Below are 23,478 nucleotides of genomic sequence, written 5' to 3' on the forward strand. Positions count from 1 at the left end.
CCTAGACAGTGTAAAGGAAAATAGAAATCCCTGTGCCCAGGAAAACAGAATTTCCGGTGTCTCTCGAAAGCACAGGGAGAGGGAATGCAAAGCACCCGTGACCCAACAGGAAATTCACCACACCTGGTGCCCTATCACAACGCCCTGCACAGAACAGGACATATGAGCTGTAAGAAGCGCTATGGTCATTTACTCTCTGAAGATGCTTAGAATGCACAATTTGGAGAGTGTACCAGATCATAATTTTGCGTTAGTCCACGTTCCTGAGGCCAGGGAGTGAGGGAGCCTGCTAGGTGAAGACAAGAAGATCCATGTAAGAGATGGCAACTGAACTTCTAGAACTGAAACTAAGTATCTGAGAGTAAACAATGCAGTGTCTGGAGTAACAGCATAGGAGATGCTACAAGTGAAAACCTACTGAAATTGATGGCACAACAGTCATCCAAAGAAACAAAGGCAATAAATACTATCAATAACCAGATTATCTTAGAGTTGGAGGTCGAACTCAGCGAGCATGTGTAATTGAGGGGATAGTGAGAGAAGCTTGGGTTGTGTAGGAGGAACAGGTCTTTGAAGAAATAATGCCTAAAAATATTCAGACCTTGTTGGCAACAATAAAAGCACAAAAAAGGAAATTAGGACACCTTCAGCAACAAGGAAATAAACAACCCAATTATGAGGGAGAGGGGTAATCCTCAGTGAATCCTGAATAGGCCTGAGTCCTATATCAAAGTGGCCACTTCTGCTGTCAAACCGCTCCCTACCCGCAACTCCTGTATTATGACAACCCCTGTCCTCAAGTCCCTGGGCAACTGATCCGACATCTTAAACAGAAAATGATCCTTCTGTGTGATGTTCCAAAGTCCCATCTCCATGGATCCATCCACAAGATAAAGACCCAGTGAGACACTTTACTGAACATTCTCTCAGGACACTACACCCTGGAAATTCCTCAGCAAAGGTCACCCCTCCTCACAACTCCATCACACACTGCGAAATTTCAGATAGTGCGCAGGACCCAGGAAACGAGAGCCTGATTCTATACAGTCGTGCTGACAACTCATATGGAAACAGCAGACTGTTCTGTGGGACAGGACAGGACCCTGGTGTCCATGGGAATCGCTCCGCACTATGACCCCATAAGGTACAGGCAGGGGGACAAAGGATGTCCGACCACAGAGGATGGTTTGCTGACTGGGTGCTGGAGACAGGCTCCTGGGAGGTTGGTCAGACATTGAGGGAGGGAAGCACAGGGAGCAGGTTCAACCCTGGGACTGGTGATGCCAAAGACAGAAGGTTCTGGAAGAATAGACAGCTGACACCTACAGGGCAGGCTCTTGGGGTGACTGGTCAATTCTAGGACTGCAGTGACAGAGACCCACATACTAGGGGTTGACAAGTGAGATGTGTTGACTCAGGTCTGAGGATAATATCGATGAAAGCATTGGCAAGTTTGGTTTTGGTTTGCTTTGTTTGAATTTTTTGTGTACTGTGAAGAGAATGTGGTCTGTGTCTCTCTTCAGCAATGGCTACTTTGCTGTGCTTCCTCAGCTTGTAGATTCCGCCCCCTTCTTCCATGGGATCTCCTTTGGCAGTGTCTGTCTCCAGATAACCCATCTTGCAAAGACCAGGCACCTCTGTGGACTGACTGGGAAGGATCAGAATCAGGTGATTCTGCTACCTGTGCCCCAGCTTGCCTCACCTCAGTGACAGCAGCTCACCCTGAGCCTCCTCAGGCCTCATCTGCCAACCAGGCTGTGTGATACCCTCATCAGGACAGGTTTGCAGATCTATGGGATGAGGGCCCCTCTCTCAGAATGGGGTATCACCATGGTAATGAAAGAACAGTCTGCACAGAGTCTGGTCAAGCATGAGGCAGATGTGCCCTCGTTCCGCCAGGACACTCCGTAACATGTGTATTAGGGAACCATGATCCTGCCCATGGGCATAAAGGCCCAGTAAATAGGACAGGGATCTGAGAGGATATTACTTCTGCTATCTATGCAAAGGGCATTAAATAGGTTAGCCTGTTTATGAGTGTGAGTGTGTGTGGGGCCTGTGCAATTTGGCATTACAGTTAAATAAAACCATGTCAATGTGTCAAATCCAAAACATTTTATTCCTTCACTTTTCTTATTCCTGTGTGCTCAGTATCCATGTTTATATTAAGAGATATGTGGATATGAATTTTAATAGAGGAGGAAGAAAAAATTTCTATGTTGTTAACACATGTTTAACCATTGAAAACAATTCATACTTATTAAATCCTTCAATACCGAGAATAATTGCTCTCATTTCATACATTTTTCAGATGGGGAAACAGAGGCATGGAGTGACGTGCAACTTACTCAAGTCAGAACTAGAAGAGTGACTGAGCCCACAGCCAATTCTCTGTCCCAGAATTCCCATGCGGAAACATGAAAGGCATCATGTTTACCTCCTTCCCTCATCACAGGCCTCCTGAGCCCTCCTGTCAAGGCCCCAGCTTCTGTATTCAGGCATCTGTCCTCCCTGAGTCTATGCAGTGAACACTCAGCTGATAACAGTGCTGGAATCTGATTCCCAGTTAAGTCTGAGTTGGTCTGTAACCAGAGCTGGGGACCCTCCTCCTGCTCCCTCCATGGCAGAATACACAGATTCTGTGTGGGTTGGACATGGGGACCTGAGACCTTGGTCGGGATCAGCTGAGGCCCTTAGACTCAGGGCTAAGACAAGACTGAGACACACACCCTGGGGACTGGAGAAGTGACTTACATTGGCTGCCCTACCTCCTGGAGCTGCAGGCAGGGAGGATAAGACAGGAGCATGGACAGGCCAGTGCAGCTGGGCAGCCTCAGGGCAGAGCTCCTGGAAGCCTCCACCATGGCCTGGGTGTCCTACCGCGTAACCCTCGTGGTATACTCAGGTCAGAGCAGCCCAGACCCTCAGGGATTCTGCTCTCCCATAACTCCTGCCAATCTCACTCACCATGATTCTGGAATCTTCTGTTCCAGGTCTCTGTGCTGGGCCTGTGCTGACCCAAACCCCTTCTGCATCTGCCTCCCTGGGAGCCTCGGCCAAGCTCACCTGCACCCTGAGCAGGGAGCACAGTTCCTACATCATTCAATGGCTTCAACAGCTGCCAGGGAGGGCCCCGTGGTATGTGATGTATGTGAAGAGTGATGGAAGCCACAGCAATGGGCAGGGGATCCCTGATCGCTTCCCGGTCTCCAGCTCAGGGGCTGACCGCTACTTGACCATCTCCAACATCCAGCCTGAGGACGAGGCTGCGCATTACTGTGGCGCAGGCTATACTACTGGTGGGCAATACGGTTAAGCCACAGTGACACAGACAAAGGGGAAGTGAGGATAAAACCTCACTCCCCTTCCCCTCTTCCCCACAGGACTCAGGGTGAGCTACTCCCCATCCCTCTACAGGATCCAGAAATCCTCACTCTTCTCCTTCCATCCCTGTGGCTCTGACCTCCTCCCAGACAGCAGGGCACCGAGGGACATGGGTCATCACTGAGGTCATTGGACAACACAGCATCTGTGTCCTCCCTCAGGCCTGTGGGGTGATGCTGGGAGAGACAAGAAGGATCCTGACCCTGAGAGAGGGTATGGACAAACACCATACCCCAGGATGCAAAGCCCTGTGCCCACAGCATGGGCTCTGCTCAGAGAAGAGTGTGGAGACTCAGAGTTTCAGTGAATTGTCTGCAGGGAGTGTCCTGACTCCTGGTCCCCATGGAGGGAGCAGGACTCCTGTCAGGACTGAGGTTTTGCAGAAAACATCTGACTCCGAGGGAGGCTGGACAGAGAGTTCTGAGCTCCATGGAGGGTCCAGACTAGGGTCTAGTTGGGCGTCAAATAGCCTGTGAGAAGGTGTGCAGCAGGAAAATAGGGGCACATTGGGGTTTCTAATGGGCTAGATTATCAGCTTGTGATGCTGAAAATGGCTCCACACCCACCCACAGGACTTTATAGGACTGACCAGGACACATCAAGGGAGCCGGCATTAGGGATGAGGGAGAGTGGATGCTCATGGTAGAAATGTAGACCCACCATCTCTCAACCTTGTGGGGAACCCATCTCAAATGTTCTGGAATGGGTGGGGAGCTAGCTACTGGACGTGCTGATTCTCCACAGCAGACATAGTGACTAAGGGTCCCTGGTCCCAGGCCCTGAACTTAGCTGGGTCAGGGGCATCAGGCCAGACCCCTGTTGACTAACTCACAAGGTTATAGCTCCGAGGGAGTCTGGTATCTGCCTGTGGCCTGGGTGACTCCTAAGGGGCAGGAGAAGAAGGGGTGCTGAGGCTGGGGAGGGGTGGTCAGGGATCAGGGGAGCAGAACCCAAGATGGACATCAGGGCTCAGTCCTGCGGGGACCTCTGAAACCAGGACGGCAGAGTCATGGGGCAAAGTGACTCTCACCCCTCTCCCCACTCCAGTGACCAGTTATTCTGACCGAAATTTTATAGTCACTGTGTCCCAAACAAGGTGTCCATGCACCCCTCCAGTGGGGGTTTCCTGCAGTCATTCCACTGTGGGAGAGGACCTCAGGGGATTGTAGGGACATGTGTCACACTCCACGTACGTCACACAAATCCACCCCCACGTGGGGTTTGTGGGTTATGATTTGGAATAAAGTGTCACAGGAGCCTCCTCTGGACCAACAGGCAGATGTAGACATGATTATGAGATTGTAAATCGGAGGCAGGTGAAGGTCATTCTCTGTCCTCTTAATGGTGCCCAACCAGGGAGGGAGATGCCACTGCCAACCCCAGGTCAGACGGGGACCACGTGCCCATGAGACACAATTTTCATGGTCAAGGTGATGACAGGGGCAGGGGCAGGAGAAGACCACAGGCAGCTCTTGTCCTGGGAAGGTGACTGCTGAGCAGTGTGGAGCACAGGGGTCCTTGCAGGATTTTTCCCAAAACTTACACTGAAGATGCTCCATGCAGGCTTGTGTGTGCGCCTGGCTCCGGCTCTGCAAGTCTGGATTAAAACATGAAGACAAGCACCTGAAGCTGCCGCACTGAGGCCACACAGTGAGCACAGGAACCAAGGAGAAAACAGAGACAAGGATTGAGCCCTGGAGACCTGTGACCAGAGCGACTTTGAGCCTGGGATTCAAAGTGCAATGGCCAACCATGTCCAGGGCAGGCAGGAGGACTGCGGGGCCAGGAGGCTACAAGCCCCCAATCCCCAGGAATCTTTGAGCTTGCTTTTCTCTGGGCCCTCGCTGGCATTCTCTTGTGTCCCCTCTGTGGCCTCACAGGTCTACCTCATATTTCGTCCTTCTCTGAATGAAACCACCCTCATAGCCCTGACCTCTAGGCCAGGTTGCACACCTATGGAGGCGTGTCGCACCCCTACTCCAGGTGCCCACAATCAGGCAGACATTCCCCTTGTCCATGCGTCCAAGCGCCTTCTGTGCCAACAGGACCAAGGCCGCAGGTGAGAGCCACAGAGGCTAGTGACCTAAAAAGCCTGAAATTCATTTACCCTACAAAAGTAATCACACTCATCTGGATGCCATTTGACCTACTGGTGAATGAATTTGACTCTGACATCCACCTGACAGCATGGGCCTGGGAGTCCAGGAATTTGAAAATATAATCCAGGCTCACCACTGGTACCTTGTTGGCAGCCTCTTACAGCATTGCTGATAACACTGTAGCTGGGGCCCTCCTGGATCCCACCCTTCACACACCAGACCCTGAAGTCAAGTCCCTCCTGAGGGCTCTGCCCTCCCATAGAAATGACCAAGCTCACTGGGAGCTAAGGAGCAACCATCACGGGGGTCACACATGGCAGATAAGCAGGTCTGGCCCTGTTAACAACCTCCTGTGTGCTTGCAAATTCACTCAATCTCCCACGTGCTGGCTACTAGTGGACACCACCAGAGCCTGTGCTCTCCCACAGCCTGGAGGCTGAGACAATGAACCTGTTCAGCGTGTGTGTGCACTCTGCGCCACAACTAAGTCTTCAGCAGGGGGGCACAGCCTGCCTCCCAAACCTTCATCACAGCAGCCTCCAGCCTCCAGAGGCGCCTCCTGCAATCCAGTGGGCCCAGACTTTGCACCACACACCATCAGGTGAGAGGCTCCACTGATACTACAAGGCCCACCTCTTGGTCCATGCCACACCCACAACCCACAGCCATGAGGAGGTAGTGCCATTTCTGCAGCCATCCCTGCCAGAAGCCCAGCGGCCCCAAAGCACATGCAGCAAACCTATTAGCAAGCAGGCTCTCTCCAAAACAGCGAGCCTCGCTGGTGACACTGCAGCTGGCAGCTGGCTCTGCCCATGGCTGCACCCAGTGGGCAACACACAGCAGGCGACCTAGACTCACAAGGCACATCCTGCAGCTACACCAGGCAGCCATGGGCCACGTTTGCACCCGCAGCACAAACCCCTGAACACACCTGAGTGCAGACTTGGGGTCAAATCCTAAGTGCCAGTGTGCCGATACGGCACAAGGGGGCACATCCATGAAGGGGCTCAGCTCAGCACACAACTTGGGGAAACAGGAACTGCGCTCCAGAAGGACACTCATCGCCAGCACATGACTAACCCTCAAGATCCAAAAAGATAGTGATGGTCCAGGTAACACAGAGCACCAGGAAGATGGGGGACAGAAGAACATGACTCTTATGAGAGAGTTAATCATAGTAAGGAGATCTTTCTGTGGGGAAATGTGCAAACAGTCATAAGCTCATGATGGGCTCACTATTGCCAGTCATTCAGGAAATGCAATTCAGACCAAACTTAGGCACCACTTAAACACCAACAAGTGCAGGTAAAACAGATAATAACTAGTGATGACATGAATTTGGAAGAATTGAAACCCTCATACATAGCAGAATGGAAAAAGGTAGAGTCACTTTGGTAAAAAGTCTGGAAATTGCTCTAATGACTAATTCTAAAGGTAACATATGTTGGCGCCTTACCTCGTGGCATCAGGATACTCCCCCTTTCTGTGATTGGCTGTGCTCCTTTCGGCCCAGTGCGCATGACGACCTCCGGCGCACCAAATAAGGTTATGTGTTTAATCATTGGCTAGGCACTGTTGGCCTGCTTCTTCCGCTTCCGGTCCCCAGCTATAAAGCCCCGCTGAAACCAAAAATAAATGAGACATGCTTTAGCTGAACCGAGTGTACGTGTCTCCCTCCGTGGTGACCCCTGTTCTTTCAGGTCGCTGCTCTCCCCCCGAGAACCTCGTTGACCAGTCCGCGGGCTCGGACAAACATATATCCAAAAACAGCATAAACCCCCCAAAAAAGTGAAATCATATACCCATAAAAAAACTTGTATAAAAATATTTGTTGTACACAAGGACTACACCTGAGAGGAGAAAGCATGCGTTGCACAAACAGAAAGAATGATGTTAAATATATATATGCATATAAAATGTTTGTTGCAGGATTAGTGTTCCAAATAGTCAAATGGTGGAAACACCCCAAAATCTGTCCATGAATGAATGGATCAACTGACCAGGGTGTGTCCATAGCATAGAATATTCCTCACCCATGAAGTGGAATGAAATCCTGCTCCATGCACCAGTGGGATTGAAGCCAGGAGATGCTGTGCAATGACAGGAGTCAACATTAAGACCACACACCACATGGCTCTACTTGTATAAAAGCCCAGAATAGAATATAAAGAAAGACAGTTGCTTTGAATTGGGGTGTTTGGAGGCAGGAACTGGAAGATGGTGCTCATTTAGTGCTAAAATTATGTAAAGCTGATTGTAGTGATTATAGCACTATGGTAAAGATACCAAAACCTACTGCATTATATTGACCTTCATGGTTAAAACAATGTATTTGAATTATATCTCGAAATAAGTGATGTAGAAACGAAAGGTGACTGTTTTTCATTCAAGTCTGACTGAATTTCATACTTGTGAAAAATTTTTAAAAATTTCCCACAAGAGAGATAAATCCCATTTCTTTATTTTATTTCAAAAATCACTTTTTCTGTCTCAAATATTGGTCTATAAAGTTATGGACTCTCCTCAGCGTTGTGTGATCTCATGTGATACCATGTCCATTGGTCGCCTGATCCAGTCTCCGGCAAAACACCTTCCTGGCCTCTGAGTAACACTGCACCCCGGGCATCATTGTTCATATCGGTGTGGCCTCTGCTGTCTAGTACACACGCCACCCACGGTGTTACTAGTGGACCTACAAGAGAGCCCAGGAAAGGATGCACAGGTAGCACCTTTATCCTCACCTGGCCACATTATGGGCATCAGTACAAAGAGGGGGGTAGGTGACCTCTCCCCTGTCTTCAGCCCAGGATCCCAACAGGATTAGCTAAAGGGCTGGACTCAACCCACCTGAGGTAAAACAGCGTTGGTCCTGGAGGTCCCCTCTACGCTGTTCACCTGCCAGAGACCCGGATGTGTCACCTGCAGATTCCCCCTGATGACACACTGATCATCGCCCCAAAGTTCTCACAAAAACCTGTCACAGTGGGACTGAACTGGCTTTGATCATAGACATCTGAGTGTGTCATGGGCTTGCATCCTCAGAAAACCCAGAACGTTCCCTGTTGCAGAGCAATGGTCTCACTGCCAGCACACATGGAAGCCAATATTCTGACTCTGACTACTGACAATAGAAAGAGATGTTTCTGAGCTGGCAGACAAGGACACAGGGGACTCAAGGCTCAAATATGTCTCCCCCATCTGGGATAGGGGAGCTAAGATAGGATTATGGCAGTGACTGAAGAAAGGAGGAAAGTCAGGGCTGACAAAGTATGAGCCTAACACAGTTTCACTAGTCAGACAAAAATCAGTCCAGACATGCAGAGGTTTTTTTCCCCCAAATAATTTATCTTTTGAGTAGGGGTGTTTTGGTATCAACTGGTTTAGAAATTAGCAGAAGGTCATCCATGTTTAGCACATGCTCAGGTTGTCTGACCTCATCTCTGCTCCAGGGGCATAAGAAGACTCTCCGAAGCAGTGTTCACAAGAGAGGCCTCTGCGCCCGCCCAGTGGTGGCATTTGGGCTCTGCTGCCTCAGGCTTCTGTTCCTGGACAGGGCTCCAGACCCCAACACTCCACTCTCAGATGCTGCCCAGTGTCTCTCCATCGGCCTGGAAGGGGAGCACGTCTCCTTGCAGACTGGCTCTGGGCAGTTCCTGGGGTGGGGCCAAGCACCTTGATTGGAATCCCTGTTTTTGAAAAGAAAAAGATACACATATATGGAGTTAGATAAGAATGAAGGTCCAGGATTGTGAGGGTGCATTGGCCTTGGCTTCATCCTGACAGAAACTGAATCATGTGTCTTTGGAGACACTTCCTACTACTTGTTCCATCTTTTCTCCTGACAGCAGCTCCAAAGGCCCCTCTGCAGCCTGTCATCATCAACACCTACTGGTCATTTTTTATCTGATATTAATTACCTGGTTCCTCATCCTTACCTTAACTTTTATTAATGGATTGATTTCTATGAATCATTTTCCCAATGGTCAGGAAATGACAGGTCTTTTACATGAACAGCAAATACAAAAAGCATTTTTTATCCTACATTAACTCTGATGGGAGATGGCTTTTCCACAGAGAACCACCCATTCCATGAGATCCCAGACCCTGCTTATTCTCTGGTTCAACCACGCCTTATGGAGACATTGTTTCCCTTTGTTAACATAAGAGCTGGGAGGGCCTCCCCGGTGGCGCAGCGGTTGAGCGCTGGGTTGCGAAGCTGCCTGCAGCCTCTGCAGCCGGTTCGATCCCCGGCTGCTCCCCGGCCACCAGAGGAGGGTCCCACATGGCGCGCAGACCTCTCCTGCCGCCCGCTGCTCCCCTCAGCAGTGTACTTCGGTCCTTCTGCCTGCTCTGCTCCCCGCTCTGGCTCTGGTGAATTCTCTCACCCTCCCACGCTTCTGACTGTACCCAGTGCATGTATCAAACAAACAAACAAACAATAAATAAATAAATAAGACATGCCTCTAGAAAATTTAAAAAAAAAAAAAAAAAAACATAAGAGCTGGGAGTGGCTGCTGCAGCTGCAGCTATCACATCCTCATTCAAGGGGAAAGCTGCTGTATGAATCCAGTATGACCCTAAATTCACACCAATCTTCATGGAAAAGAATCACGGTCAATTGGCACTTATCACTCTTCAGCTAAAACTGGGCTACTTTGCCAATCCAGTCAAGGAAACTGTGAATGGTGTCCAACTTCCAAATGGATGAGACAACACACAGGGGACTCGTGAGGACCATCTGCTGTGTCTGAAAACCAGCGATGCTCTTGCTCTGCTCCATCCACAATATGGAAAGTCCCAAGAGCAGGGACAGTGCCATGTTCATGCCATAGACCAGAAGGAGTGTGTCCAAGACTGAAGTGAGGATCACAAATATTTCCTGGGCAATGTTCTCCTGTCTGTCTTGGGTGCAGTCACCCCAAGGCCCTATGATGGCACTGCACACACAGCTGGCACCATGAAGAGCCATTCTCTGAATCCTCTTCTCCCCAGTGCCAACCTGTGACCTGATAGTTCTTTCAGGTGTGTCTCAGGTGAGTCCTGAACCTCCCTCCTCTAAGTACACATGCTCATATTTTCCTTGTTGATCTGAGGCCTCTGTCCCTGACCTTGAGGTCAACAGAGGCCACATATGAAAGGGCAGCCCACGGACCAGGGAATCACCACCTGAGATGTTGCCTCTGAATGCACGCCTGAGCAGCTGATGCCCCTGAGCATCCTGCAGCCAGTGAAGAGTGGCCAGTAGGGGGCAGGAAAAAGCCACATTGTCAAACACCCTGGAGGATGTGATAGTAGGTTTAGTCACTATGAGGAAACACCAGAGTAATTCAGTAACATTTTCCTGCAGTCTCATCCTTAACAATCATGCAATATCTTCAGACGCCAAGACCTGATCTGAACGTGTTGATTTACCAATTTCACTGGCACAAGGTCAGACACATCAGGAATCATCTCCCAAACACACACAAGCCGGACGAGCTAAAATGACTTTGCTTCTTCACACCCAACTTCTCTGTACTCACACATTCCGCCTCCTACCTTTTGCTCAGAGACCCTCCTGCCCTGACAGAAAACCATCCACATCCTAGAGGAGAGCCTGGCACCCAGTGATTGCTGCAGAAACTTTTGTAGCCTATATTATAAATTGAAACTTTTATTAGTAATATATTATACATTAATGGAATACACTTAGTTAGGGTGAACATTCATCTCAGCTGCTATTAGAGTTTGCAAAGGGGTCACCAAGCATTTCCTGGGAGGACATGATACCTATCTGACCTAAGCAAACTTGGGGATACCGAGGCACAACCCCGTCACCAGCCTCAGGCAACCTAGAAGAAAATTTAAAACCTCCATGATGCTACGTGTGCTGTGCAAGGGAAGAGGATTATTCTGTCTGCTATCAGTACTGCGCTCTGGGGTGAAACCCCCCCACCCCACTAAGCCTCCTAATGGCACCTACAGGCCAGAACCAGAAAACACAGAGACACTCTACCCTGAGCTCTGCCCAGGAAGGGGCTTCCAGCACAGAGGCCAGGACAGAGTCTGGGGAGGAGATTCAACCAGACCACAAGACCAGCAGAGAATAGAATCCCTAAGCTGAGGGTGGGGACTCTAAAAATAATATCCCTGAGTCTTCTCTGAAACCACAATACTCCCCAAGCAGCAACCTGACCCTGGCTGATTTGCATACCCAGCAGCTGTCTCCTGGCAGTGGATAAACAGGCCTGGGGGACGCTGCCCAGCCTCAGCACAGGGAGCAGGATCAGGGACCCCACCATGGCCTGGACCCCTCTCCTCATGGTCCTCTTGGCTCATTGCACAGGTACCTAATCCAGGCTCATTGCAACCCAGGTCCAGGCTGAGGGACCAGCCTGGCACTGACTCTGCGCTCAGTGGGGCTGCCTGGGGATCCCAGAATCCCATGATTCTGCTTAGGAGGGACCTGGTTGGGTAGACCCCTGCTGTGCTCACTGCCAGGTGTGAGCCTGAGGGCCTGTGCCTGCTAGGAGAAGTGGTGGGGAATTTAATCATTTGTCATGATGTCATTCACATCCAGGCTCAGAGGACACTGAGGATGAGACTGAAGAAAGGGGATCCAGAAGTCACAGGGTCTGAATCAGGCCAGGCAAGAGGAGATGTTCTGGGAATGGGTCCTGCACATTAACCCCCTTCTCCTTTTCTCCCTTGCAGGCTCTGTGGTCTCCTACGAGCTGACTCAGCCTTCCTCAGTGTCGGTGTCTCTAGGAGAGACAGCCAGGATGACGTGTCAGGGAGACAACCTGGATAAGAAATATGCTCACTGGTACCAGCAGAAGCCAGGCCAGGCCCCTGTGCTGGTCATGTATAAGGATAACCAGCGGCCCTCAGGGATCCCCGACCGGTTCTCTGGCTCCAGCTCAGGAAACACGGCCACCCTGACCATCAGCGGTGCCCAGGCCCAGGACGAGGCTGACTATTACTGTCAGGTGTGGGATAGAAGCAGTGAACATTCACAGTGACACGGGGCCATGGGGAAGTGAGGCACAAACCCCTTTCCTATCTAGGTCACACTCTCCTGCAGCCCCAGGGGGATGGAAACACAGCCATGAGCAGCTCTGATTGGGACCCAGATTTGAATGCCCAGGCTCCCCGCCCCCGCCAGCCCCTGGACCTATCTGCAGTGTGTGTGTCAGGAGTGGATGAGGGCTCAGGGCAGGCTGTCCCGAGCAAGCCTTGAATTGAAGATACAGCAATAACATGAAGGACAGAGAGAAGAACATTTCTCTGTGGTGTTAAAACATAAAATGAGTCATTCAAGAAATAGTCACAACTTTTGAGAAACACTATATTTGAATGATTAACACAAAACTTCAAACAGTCATGACATCCCCGCAAGGGAACTGAGGAAAGTCTTTCAGGGAAGAGGCAGAAGCTGTGCAAAGTCATGATTTGCTGGTCTAGATCTTAGCAGTGCCGTGACAGGGAGACCTGTGGCAATTGTGATTGTGTGTCCTCAGGTTTTGGTCTGAAACCTGAGGGTACACAGGATGAGGCTCAGGTGCTGACACTGCCCCTCAGGCTTCACGCCGAGGCAGCCTCATGGACGCCTTGTGTTGTGTGTTTAATAGTTGTCACGGCCCTCTGATGTCCTTAGCGTGGTGACTGGGAGTATTGGCCAAATGTCCTGATGAATCCCCAGAACCTCACACCTGACCTGGCCTCTTGAAGTGCCACACTCCAGTGCTCCTCTGATATGAGAATAGAGAAAACCATTGCAGTGGACACTGGAGAATGAATGTAACACCTCTTAGGACTTGAAATGCACACACACACACACACACACATTCCCACAGAGCACCTCCTCTGACACTATGGAGCCTCTGGTCGCTCATACCTGAGCGTTCATGGAAGTCCAGGGTCTGAGGGAAGCTTTTACCCAGATGAAGCCTCCTCTCTGAGAGACTCAGGGGCAATGAAACATGGGGAGCATCACTCACCATGAGCTAAAATTGAGTGACAGTCATCACAATTGTCAATGATGTCCTCATTTCAGACACCATGGCCTGTGGTCTGAGGCCTATAGAATTGGCACTAAGGATGAAGCTGAAGGAAGGGGGAACCTGCGGACACAGATAACCACTGGATCCAAGTTCAGGCCAGGCAAGCGGAGATGCTCTGGGAATGGTTCCAACACCTTAATCCTCTCCTTTTCTCTCTTGCAGGCTCTGTGTTCTCCTATGAGCTGACTCAGCCACCCTCAGTGTCAGTGTCTCTGGGACAGATAGGAAGATGTGTCAAAGAGACAACGTTTGAGGTGAATATGCTAACTGGTACCAACAGAAGCCAGGACCGGCCCCTGTGACTGTCATTTATAAGGATAACAACCAGCCCTCAGGGATCTCTGACCAGTTCTCAGCCTCAGAACATGGCCACCGTGACCATCAGAGGGACCCGGGCCAAGGATGAGGCTGACTATTACTGTCAGGAGTGGGATCCTGATGATCTGAACTCACAGTGACACAGGTTTATGGGGGAACTGAGACACACACTCCTTCCCATCTGGGTCACACTGTCCTCCAGCACCAGGAGGTTGAAGACACAGCAACGGGCAGTTCTGTGGATTCAGGAAGACAGAAAAGATAGTTTTAGAGCCTTTGATAGATTTGATAGGCCTTTAAATATGAAGGAAGGAACTGAGCACTGGCAGACCAGCAGGCAGCATGACAGTGGGGCTGGGAGTCAGGCAGCCACTGAGTCCCAGCACCACATAAATCTCCATACTCCCTTGGTTCTCCTCTCAGTTTCTCTCTCAGTCTCATCTCATTTCCTCTCAGTCTGGTGATAATGATCTCCCCGGAGCGTCAGCACTTGTAGGTAGGACACCCCATGTTCTCGCTTCTTGGCCTGAGTGTCCACAATTATAGGCATATGGGACCCGTGCTAAAGCCTCTCAGTCTGGTGACATTTGGTGCCCCGTGCCCATGCACCCAAGTGCTTTTTGCACAAACACGTTATCACATGTGGTGATGAGACCTAGGAGGAAAGCAAGGCCACAGGTGACAGCCACAGAGGCTGGCTGTGGGAGGCGGGACAATGTCTGGCTTAACTCCATTTTCCCATGTACATCATGGGTAGTACATCTTCCTTCCAGAAAGATCACCTAAAACCCAATTGCAGTGGACACTGGCGAATGAACCTAAACTCTCTTAGGTCCTGATACACACAGCATGACAAAAATCAACTCAAAATGGATGAAAGAACTGAACATAAGACCTGGAACCATAAAATATATAGAAGAAAATATAGGTAAAACACTACAAGACGTACATCTCAGTAAACTCTTTAAAGACTCATCACCCAAAGCAAAGAAAGTCAAGGAAAAGATAAACACCTGGGATTACATCAAACTGAAAATCTTCTGTACAATAAAAGAGACAATTACCAAAACAGAGAGACACCCCATTAATTGGGAAAAAAATCTTTGCACTCCATTCAACTGATAAGGAACTGATCCCAAAGATATAAAAAGAACTCACATGACTCAACAAAAACAAAATAAACAATCCAGTCAAGAAATGGGCAGAAGAACTTAGAAAACGTTTCTCCAAAGAGTAAATGCGAATGGACAAGTATATGTAAAAATGTTCAACATCCCTTATAATCAGGGAAATGCAAATCAAAACCACATTGAGATACCACCTTACACCAGTAAGAATGGCACATATCAAAAAAAAAAAAAAAACAAGCAACAAAATGTTGGTGAGGATGTGGTGAAAAAGGAGCTCTCCTACATTGCTGGTGGGAGTGCAAACTGGTCCAACCACGGTAGAAAGCTGTCTGGAGGTTCCTCAGTCTACTAAAAATGGAGCTACCATGACCCAGCAATTCCACTCCTAGGAAATCTACCCAAAGGACACAAAAACATTGTTTCAAAAGAACACCTACACCCCTATGTTTGTTGCAGCACTATTTACTATAGGCAAAACCTGGAAACAACCCAAATGCCCCAAAATAGATGACTGGATCAAGAAGATGGGGTGTATATACACAATGGAATATTATTCAGCAATCAAAAAAGAACTACTCATGCCATTCGTGCAACGTGGATGGAGCTAGAAGGAATAATGCTCAGTGAAATAAGCCAGGAGGAAAAAGAAAAATATCGATGGTTTCACTTATAGTAGGAATATAGGGGAACCAAATAGGACATCAGTGTAAAAAATAATAACAGTACAAAACCACAGAGCAAAAACAGATAATTATAACCCAGAGACATCCTGCAGGGGAGGAGGAGGGAGAGGGATGAGAGGGAGGGAGGGAGGAGCACAGGGGATGAGGTGATGGTGCATGGGTGCATTGGGGAAGGAAACTCTATGGGGACTACACCTGAGGAGGGGGGGAAGCAAATAATGTTTAAAAAAGAACAGTGATGTAAGAATTTTTAAAAATAATTAATAAAAATTTTAAAAAACCCGACAGCATGGACTCTGCATGTCAAATGAGCTTGGGAGGCCTGAGAGCAGCACAGAGACACCTCTGAAGTTCTGGAAAGACCCCAGGGCACTGGTGAGAGCAGTGTGGCAGGAAACTGCCTGAGGAGGAGGAGGAACCACTCAAAGACAACAGAGTGACCCCCGCAGAGCTCACACCCACACCAGCACTGTGTGCTCCCTTCAGAGGCAACACTCCAAAGTCAGTTTGATGACTCGGAAGAATTTGCCTTAACACGGAGGATTCACACAGACCAAAGGCTGCTCAGGTGCCACCTTGAAAGTGTAAAGGCAAGTAGAAAGAATTTCCTGTGTCCGAGTAGGTTCACTGAATTAAAAGAAAAAATCTCAAGCAAAAGCACAGGGAGAGGGATTGCAAAGCACCCGGGACTTAAAAAAGAAAATTCACCACACCAGGCGTCTATCAACATGTCCCGCAAAGAATCAGGACATATTAGCTGTACTAAGTGCAACAGTCTTAACCCAGACTGGTGCTGAAGATGCCCGGATGATAGAATATTGACAGAGGCATAGAAAGTCATTATTGTACTACACTTTACATTTTAAAGTATCACATTGAACTCCTAGAAATAAAATACAGTGTCTGAGATTAAATAAACAGTGGCTGGAGTAACAGATTAGATGTTATGAATTAAAAGAGTGAAATTGGTAACACAGCCAGTAGAAAATATTCAAAATGAAATAGAGGAAAATGCAATAAATGATCAGATTCTCTTTGAGTTATAGGTCAAATTCAGGTGAGTGTGAGAAACTGGAAGTGACCAGAAGGCAAGGCTGGGTGTAGGGTAAAGAAAATATCAGGCTTTTCTGCCCTTCCACCATCAGGATAGATGATGGATCCTTGTCCTGAATGCATGCCTGATGGCGGGCACCTGGAATTGGTGTGGGCATAGGTAGATGGGATTCAATTGAGCTAAGACTGTGCTTTTAAGGGTGGCGTCACAGGGACGCCAGCAGCAGCAGTAGAAGCCGAAGCCAAAGCCAGAAGAGAAGCCGAGATCACCAGAGAGCCCAGAAAAAGTGAAGATTTGCTGGGGGCTGGGAGGCCTGCCAGCCTCCCGGCCCCTCAGCACCCCTGCCTGCCATATGCCTGGTGAACCCCAATAAAAGACCTGCAAAAAACCCACTGAGGATCTGACTCCTCCTTTACCCAGTCTGCATGGGATCAGAAAACCTGCACTGTGCCCAGTCCTGACTTTACACTGGGGTTGTAGCTAAAACTATTCTTTAAAGAAGTATATCAATTTTCAGCTCCTTCTTTACATTTGGGAAGTTCTCTTCAATTATCTCCTGGAATATTTTCTCTGTTCCTACATCTCTCTCCTCTCCTTCTGGAATTCCTATAACTCTTATATTTCCTTTCCTCATGGAGTCAGATAGTTCCCGAAGTCTTTCTTCGTTCTTTTTCCTTCGTACTTCTCTTTCCTTTTCTGTTTCTGTCTCTTTTTATTTCGGTGTCTTCAAGAGTACTTATTCATTCTTCCATTTCATCTATTCTGCTTTCATTGCTTTTCCCAGAGTTCTTTAGTGCCTCCATTAATTCTCTGATCTCCTGCGTTTCTTTTGCTTCCCTCTTTAAGGACTCAATTTCATTCTTTTGATCATTGATTATTTTTCTCATATCATTGTTTTCCTTTATGACTTCTGTCAGTTTTTTAATCACAGCAATTTTAAACTCTCTTTCTGGAAGTCTCAGAAGTTCTTCCAAGTTGCTGTCGTTGTAATCTGGAGGGTGGTTTTCTTTTTGTGGTGTGCTTCTTTCCTGAGGAGTTGTTAGGTTGCGTGTGGTTCTTCTACTCCCTACTGTCTGTTTTCTAATTTGTCGTATGCATTGGGACACTGTGTTGCTCAGACTGGCCAGTATCTTGGGTGAACTTCTCCGCTCCCCTCTGGCTCCTCCAGGAGCCATCTCTGGCTTCTGAGGGAGCTTTCTGCTGGTTTCAGGCAGTCTTTACTGAAGAAATGTCCCTGTTCTAAAATGGCGACACGGGACTCAGTCCCTGCGCTTCCAGTCTCAGGCACACTCTTCTGCGCGCCCGGTCTGCCCCAGCCGTGGGTGCCTGTTCCCTCTGTGGGCTCAGACTGCTGGCCGGAAGGTGCCTGGTGTGGGCAAACTTCCAAGCTGGCCACTGTCTCCTCCGGGAGCCTTCTGCCCTTTTCAAGCAGTCTTAAGAAATTTCCCTGTTCTATGGGGTGTTAGTGACTTTTTTTTCTGGTCGCTAGGTGGCACCAGAGATCTCTTCCATTGTCCTTGGGGGCGCTGTTTTTCGCCCCCCCCCCACCCCGTGGGACAGGGAACAGAGCGGGAATGGTAGGGTAAACCTCAACGGCTTTGGGGTGCTGTGTCTGCCTTGTGCCCCACCGTCGTGGAGAACCCACGCCCCGAATTTCGTGCCCCTGGTCTCAGTTCCAAAGCCCTCAGGTCCAGGACTTGGGCTGTAGCCCAGGTCAGTGGCGCAGGAATGGTGCCTTTTGCACCCGCTCCCCTGCCTGGGTGCCTGGTTCCTGCTCACTCAGTGAGGGACTTTCACCCCAGTGAGGGCCTCCACGCGTCTCCCCGCAAGCCTAGGTCGCAGGCACGGGGACTTGGGCAGCCGCGATCCTGATCCGCTTTTGCTTTTCAAGCGCGCCAAGCGCGCAGCTTTTCCGCACAAGCTTACCGGCAGGCCCAGGGCTGTGTGCGGGTCTCCAGAGTCTTTGTTATTCTCTAATGGCACCCCGAGCCATTCGCTCACCGCCGAGGCGAATCCTGCAGGGTTCTCTACAGCTCCCGTACATGGGGTGTGGTGGCTACAATAGTTCCTTTCCACTCACAGTCCCGCTTGCTGCGTAGTTTGTTCTTGTTGGTCGTTTTAGTTTATTGTTTTCCTCCTCTCTGCTGGTCGGAGAGTGCTGACTCTGTGGGTGGGGGAGGGAAGCAGGGTTCTGCGCTTTCCTCACTTCTAGTCCTCTTTTATGGCAACTTTCTTCTTCAGGTAGTTTGCTGCAGTCACCCGTTTATCTTCTGTGGCCCAGTTCTCACTGGGACCTGCCGCTTTTCCTCCCTATTAACTTTTTTTAATGGGAGATCTTACTCGCAGCGTCTCCTCGCCCCATGTTGCTCCGCCCTCCTCCTAAAGAAGTAATGAGTAAAAATATTCAGAATTTGATGGATACATTAAATGTGTCAATCCAGACTTAGAAAACATTCATTACCAGAAAATGAAGAAAACAAAGAAGAAATTACCATAATGAATTTATGGGGAGTGGGAGGTAAAGCCAGGTGAAACCAGAACCAGAATACGCCTGGGTCCCACCATCAAAGAGGCCTCCTCTGCCAGCAAATCCCTGCCTATCCCCCACTCCCAGGCAATCTCACCCCTACCGCCACCATCCCTGGGCACCGGACTGACCTCGTTCACACAAAATTACCCTTCTGTTTTCTGTTTCAAAGTTCCATCCCCATGGATCCATCCACATCAAACGACCCGGTGAGATGCTTTACTGAATATTCTCCCAGGACCCTGTCCCTCTTGGCAATCCCTCCCCCAGCTCACCTCTCCTGACACCTCTGTCACCTGGAGATCACTTCTGTGAGGGTAGAAGGTACACAGGCCCCACGAAACTAGTTTGAAGGGTAAATGAATTATCAGGCTTTTTAAGCCACTGGACTCTGTGGCTATCACCTGGGCCTGATCATGTTGATGCAGAAGGCGCTTGGACCAGGGGCATGGGACACAAGGGCATGGTTGTGCACACCTGGGGGACTGGTGTACACGCATATGTAAGTGTGCACACCTGAAATGAGACCTGAGGATAAACGTGCAGCTGTGGTAGCAGCGGCCATGACAGGACAAGCAGCATGACTGACAAAGAGGTGTGACCACGAGGTGACATGAGAGAAAGAGAGAGAGAGAGAACGCCGGAGAAGCCCAGAGAAAGAGTACAAAGATTCACGGGGGACAAGGAGGCTCGGCTGCCTGCCTGCCTCCCAGCACCTCCCTGCCCAGCCCGTCTCTGCCTCCTTGCATGCAGCCTCCCCACCTGGCGTGCCTGTGCACTGGTTCCTGAGAGTATTAAAGCCTGAAAAATCCACTGAGGGCTCCAGGATGGAGCCTGAATCCATAGTGAAGCTGCCCTGTGTCTGCTAGCACTAGAAAAATAGTGACTGAATATTTACAATCATGCTGACAATCACATGGAGATGGGAGAATGTTCTGTGGGACAGGACAGGACTCCGGAGACCATGGACATCACTCCCCACTGTGACCCCAGAAGGAGCAGGCAGGGGACAGAGGGTCTCGGCCACAGAGGACAGGTTGCTGTCTGAGCTCTGAGACAGGATCCTGGGGGAGGGTCAGACCCTGAGGGGAGGGAAGCACATGGTAGCAGGGTCAGTCCCGGGGCTGGTGATGCCAAGACAGAGGGTCCTGGAAGATTCAACCCTGACACCCTGGGGTGACAGGGTCATTGCTAGGGCTGCGGTGACAGAGGCACATACTAGGGGCTGACAAAAGAGATGCATTGACTCAGTTCTGAGGAGAATATCTGATCAAGGATTTGGCAGGGTTGGTTTTCATATTGTTTGTTTCAAATTTTTAAGGACACTGAGGAGAATCTGGTCCATGCCTCTCTTCGGCTCCTGCTGCTTTGCTGTGGCTCCTCAGCTTGTGGATTCTACCTCATTCCTCACATGGCAGCCTTGTGAGCGTTTGTCTCCAGTTGACCCATCTTATAAAGAACCAGGAAAACTGGATAAGCTTGTCCACCCAATTCAACCCCCAATACTGTCTCCTCCATGGTTGGGCTCAGCCTCTCCTGGGGACACTGCAGGTAGAGGTTACACCAACCTAGCTCTGGGGTATCAATCATGTGGGTAGGACTGATGACCCACAGGGACTCTCCCCTCAATGACTGTTCCCAGCTCCATCCTGCCTCTTACCTTAACATGGTGACACATCTCTAATAGGTGACGAGGTGGCCTCCGTGACCTCCCATCAGGACATAAATGAGACAAGCTCACTGTCTCCTGTATCACTGGGGGAGGGGAGATGCCTCAGCTACTTCCTGGATGAGCCCCCAGGACCCCTGCTGTAACTTCTCTCTCTGCAGGTCCCAGGTCTCCAGCCAGCTCAGCTCTGCTGTGCTCATGGATCCCTCAGAGCCTCTGCCACACTCTGCGGCTCTGTGGCCTGACTGGGAAGGAACAGAATCAGGTTAATTCTGCTACCTGTTCCCCAGCTCCCCTCGCATCATGCCACAGCCCACTCTGAGCCTCCTCAGGCGTCACGTGCCCTTGCAGGCCACTTGATGCCCTCTGTGCAAGGGACAGAGGACACACACTAGATAAGCCTCATGCAGAATGGAGCTGCAGATTCTGCAGGACGAGGGACACCTGCTCAGATTGGGTGGTCACGATGGGGAGGCAATGACATACCTCATGGTATGTGGACAAACATGAAGCAGCTAGTTCTGTTGGGTTACCCCATAATGTCTATACTGGGGAAGCATGACCTGACCTTGGGTATAAAATCCTAGTGAGGGGGACAGGGGCCTGAGAGGATGTTACAGTCCCCAGTGTCTTGAGGTCACCACAGGAGTCCAAGCAGGGGGGAGGGTGCGTTTTCTTGAGGCAACTGTCCCTGCAGACACAGGGGCTATGGAGCTTTCCTCAAAGCAGAGGCCTCAGTAGGGGCAATGACAGCTCCACTCTCCTCTCAAACCAGGATCCCGGGGCCACCCGCAATGAGGGAATTGTTATAACATGTGTCCACACTAATCCCACTCTCAAAGACAAGACAGTCAATACAATGATAATGTTAACACTGAGTGTCAGCATCAAACACTTGTATTATGAGTCAGCATAAGGAATGACAAGTGTCCCTGTTCATTACATATACTGTGGTATAGCAATCCTTTTCAGAGAGGTAATTCCCAAATATCCCATGACAAACTGAGACATGGAGTGAAGTGCAACTTACTCAAGTCATAACTGCAAGACAGACTGAGCCCACAGCTCATTCTCTGTCCCAGAATTCCCAAGTGCAACATAATTGTGCCTGTATGAGGCATGTGGACTTGTTCTAGCCTCACAATCCCTTTTAGTGTCCTTGTCAATTACTTATCTTGTGGAAGAAGAATCCCCTTCAGAAGGAAGGTCATTTCCATAAATCCCATGACAAATTATAAAGTTAATTTTAGAATAGATTTAGGTGGAGGCTGATCATCAGGAAATGTTACTGAAGTCAGATGACTTGTCCTCTCCATAGGAGTTCCCAAGCTCAGGTCACTTTAGGAAAGTCTGTTCTCCCAGGATGGTGCTAACAACTTGCCTCATGCTGCACAGAGACACAGAGTGAAGGTGTGAGACTGGCCCTGATGAGCCAGCAGCCCCTGGAGACTCTGAGGGGCACGTGGAGGGGAGGAGGCATCAGGGGAGGGTCTGTGTGGGGAGAGGCTCAGCTGGGAGCAGGATGGACTGGCCTGAGGCCATGGCCCTGTCCAGTCTCAGTCACCTCTTCACACATAACTGGGAGGGGCACCATGTCAGGGGTGTCTATGCCCAGGAGGCACAGGGGCCTCTCAGGAGGTCCAGGTGCAGCGTCTCAGCATGTTTTAGTGAGTCACATTGTACATTTTCAGCAGCAGGAGCCTGAGGTCAAATATATTTGTTCAGGACATTACAGGAAAGTGCAAATTTCAGAATGTTTATTAAAAAGAAATGACTTTTGGGCCTCCCCTGGTGGCGTAGGCGGTTGAGTGCCATGCTGTGAAGCTTTCTGCAGCCTCTGCAGTGCCGGTTCAATCCCGCCACCAATCCCGTGAGTGTCCCACATGGCGCAGCAGACCTCTCTACTGCCGTGCCCGCTGTTCCCCTCAGCAGTGTATTTTATCAGTCTGCCTGTTCTGTTCCCCGCTCTATCTTTGGTGAATTCTCTCACCATCCCGCAAATATGTCCTGAACCCTGGTTCTTGTATAAATAAATAAATAAATAGATAGATAGATAGATAGATAGATAGATAGATAGATAGATAGATAAATAAATTGAAGAAAAAATCACTTCTGTTCCTCCTGACAGTTCCCCAAACACCCCTGCCTGGACCCATTTCGAAAAGGATCCTCACGCTATTTTGAGTGGAAAGGAGCCTGACAGAGGAGACTGAGCAGGCATCTTGGGTCCCCATGTCCTTCCCACACTGTGCTGTCTGCCCCACAGGGAACAGAAAAACTGTCCCCACCTCTGTGCACAGAGACACTCACAATTGACAATCAGATACCAGCATCGTGAGCAGCTGAGTGTTCACTGCATAGATGCAGGGAGGACAGACTCCTGAATACAGAAGCTGGGTCCTGACAGGAGGGGCCCAGTATGCTGGGACAAGGGAAGAGGGAAGACCTGGGGCCAGGTGAGGGCAGAACAGGAGGGTGAATAATGGGCTCAGGACGCTGGGAATTCTAACCCACTCCTATTGCCTGGGTTATTTTGAGAAAATCACTTAGCCTCTCCCTGTTTCCCCATTTA

The 23,478-nt window shown here is 49.7% G+C and overlaps 2 gene segments (V, D, J or C); both read left to right on the forward strand.

The window, feature by feature from the left end:
* Positions 1-2,862: 2,862 nt before the first annotated feature.
* LOC119244098 (immunoglobulin lambda variable 4-3-like) lies at positions 2,863-3,316 on the forward strand. The segment is given in 2 exon segments: positions 2,863-2,905; positions 2,994-3,316. Coding segments are annotated over 2 exon segments (366 nt in total).
* Positions 3,317-11,762: 8,446 nt separating this feature from the next.
* LOC119244479 (immunoglobulin lambda variable 3-9-like) lies at positions 11,763-12,484 on the forward strand. The segment is given in 2 exon segments: positions 11,763-11,808; positions 12,177-12,484. Coding segments are annotated over 2 exon segments (354 nt in total).
* Positions 12,485-23,478: the final 10,994 nt, after the last annotated feature.

Source organism: Talpa occidentalis, unplaced genomic scaffold (genome assembly GCF_014898055.3).
Source record: "Talpa occidentalis isolate TD23 unplaced genomic scaffold, MPIMG_talOcc4v2.1 talOcc4.14, whole genome shotgun sequence".
Lineage (NCBI taxonomy): Eukaryota > Metazoa > Chordata > Mammalia > Eulipotyphla > Talpidae > Talpa > Talpa occidentalis.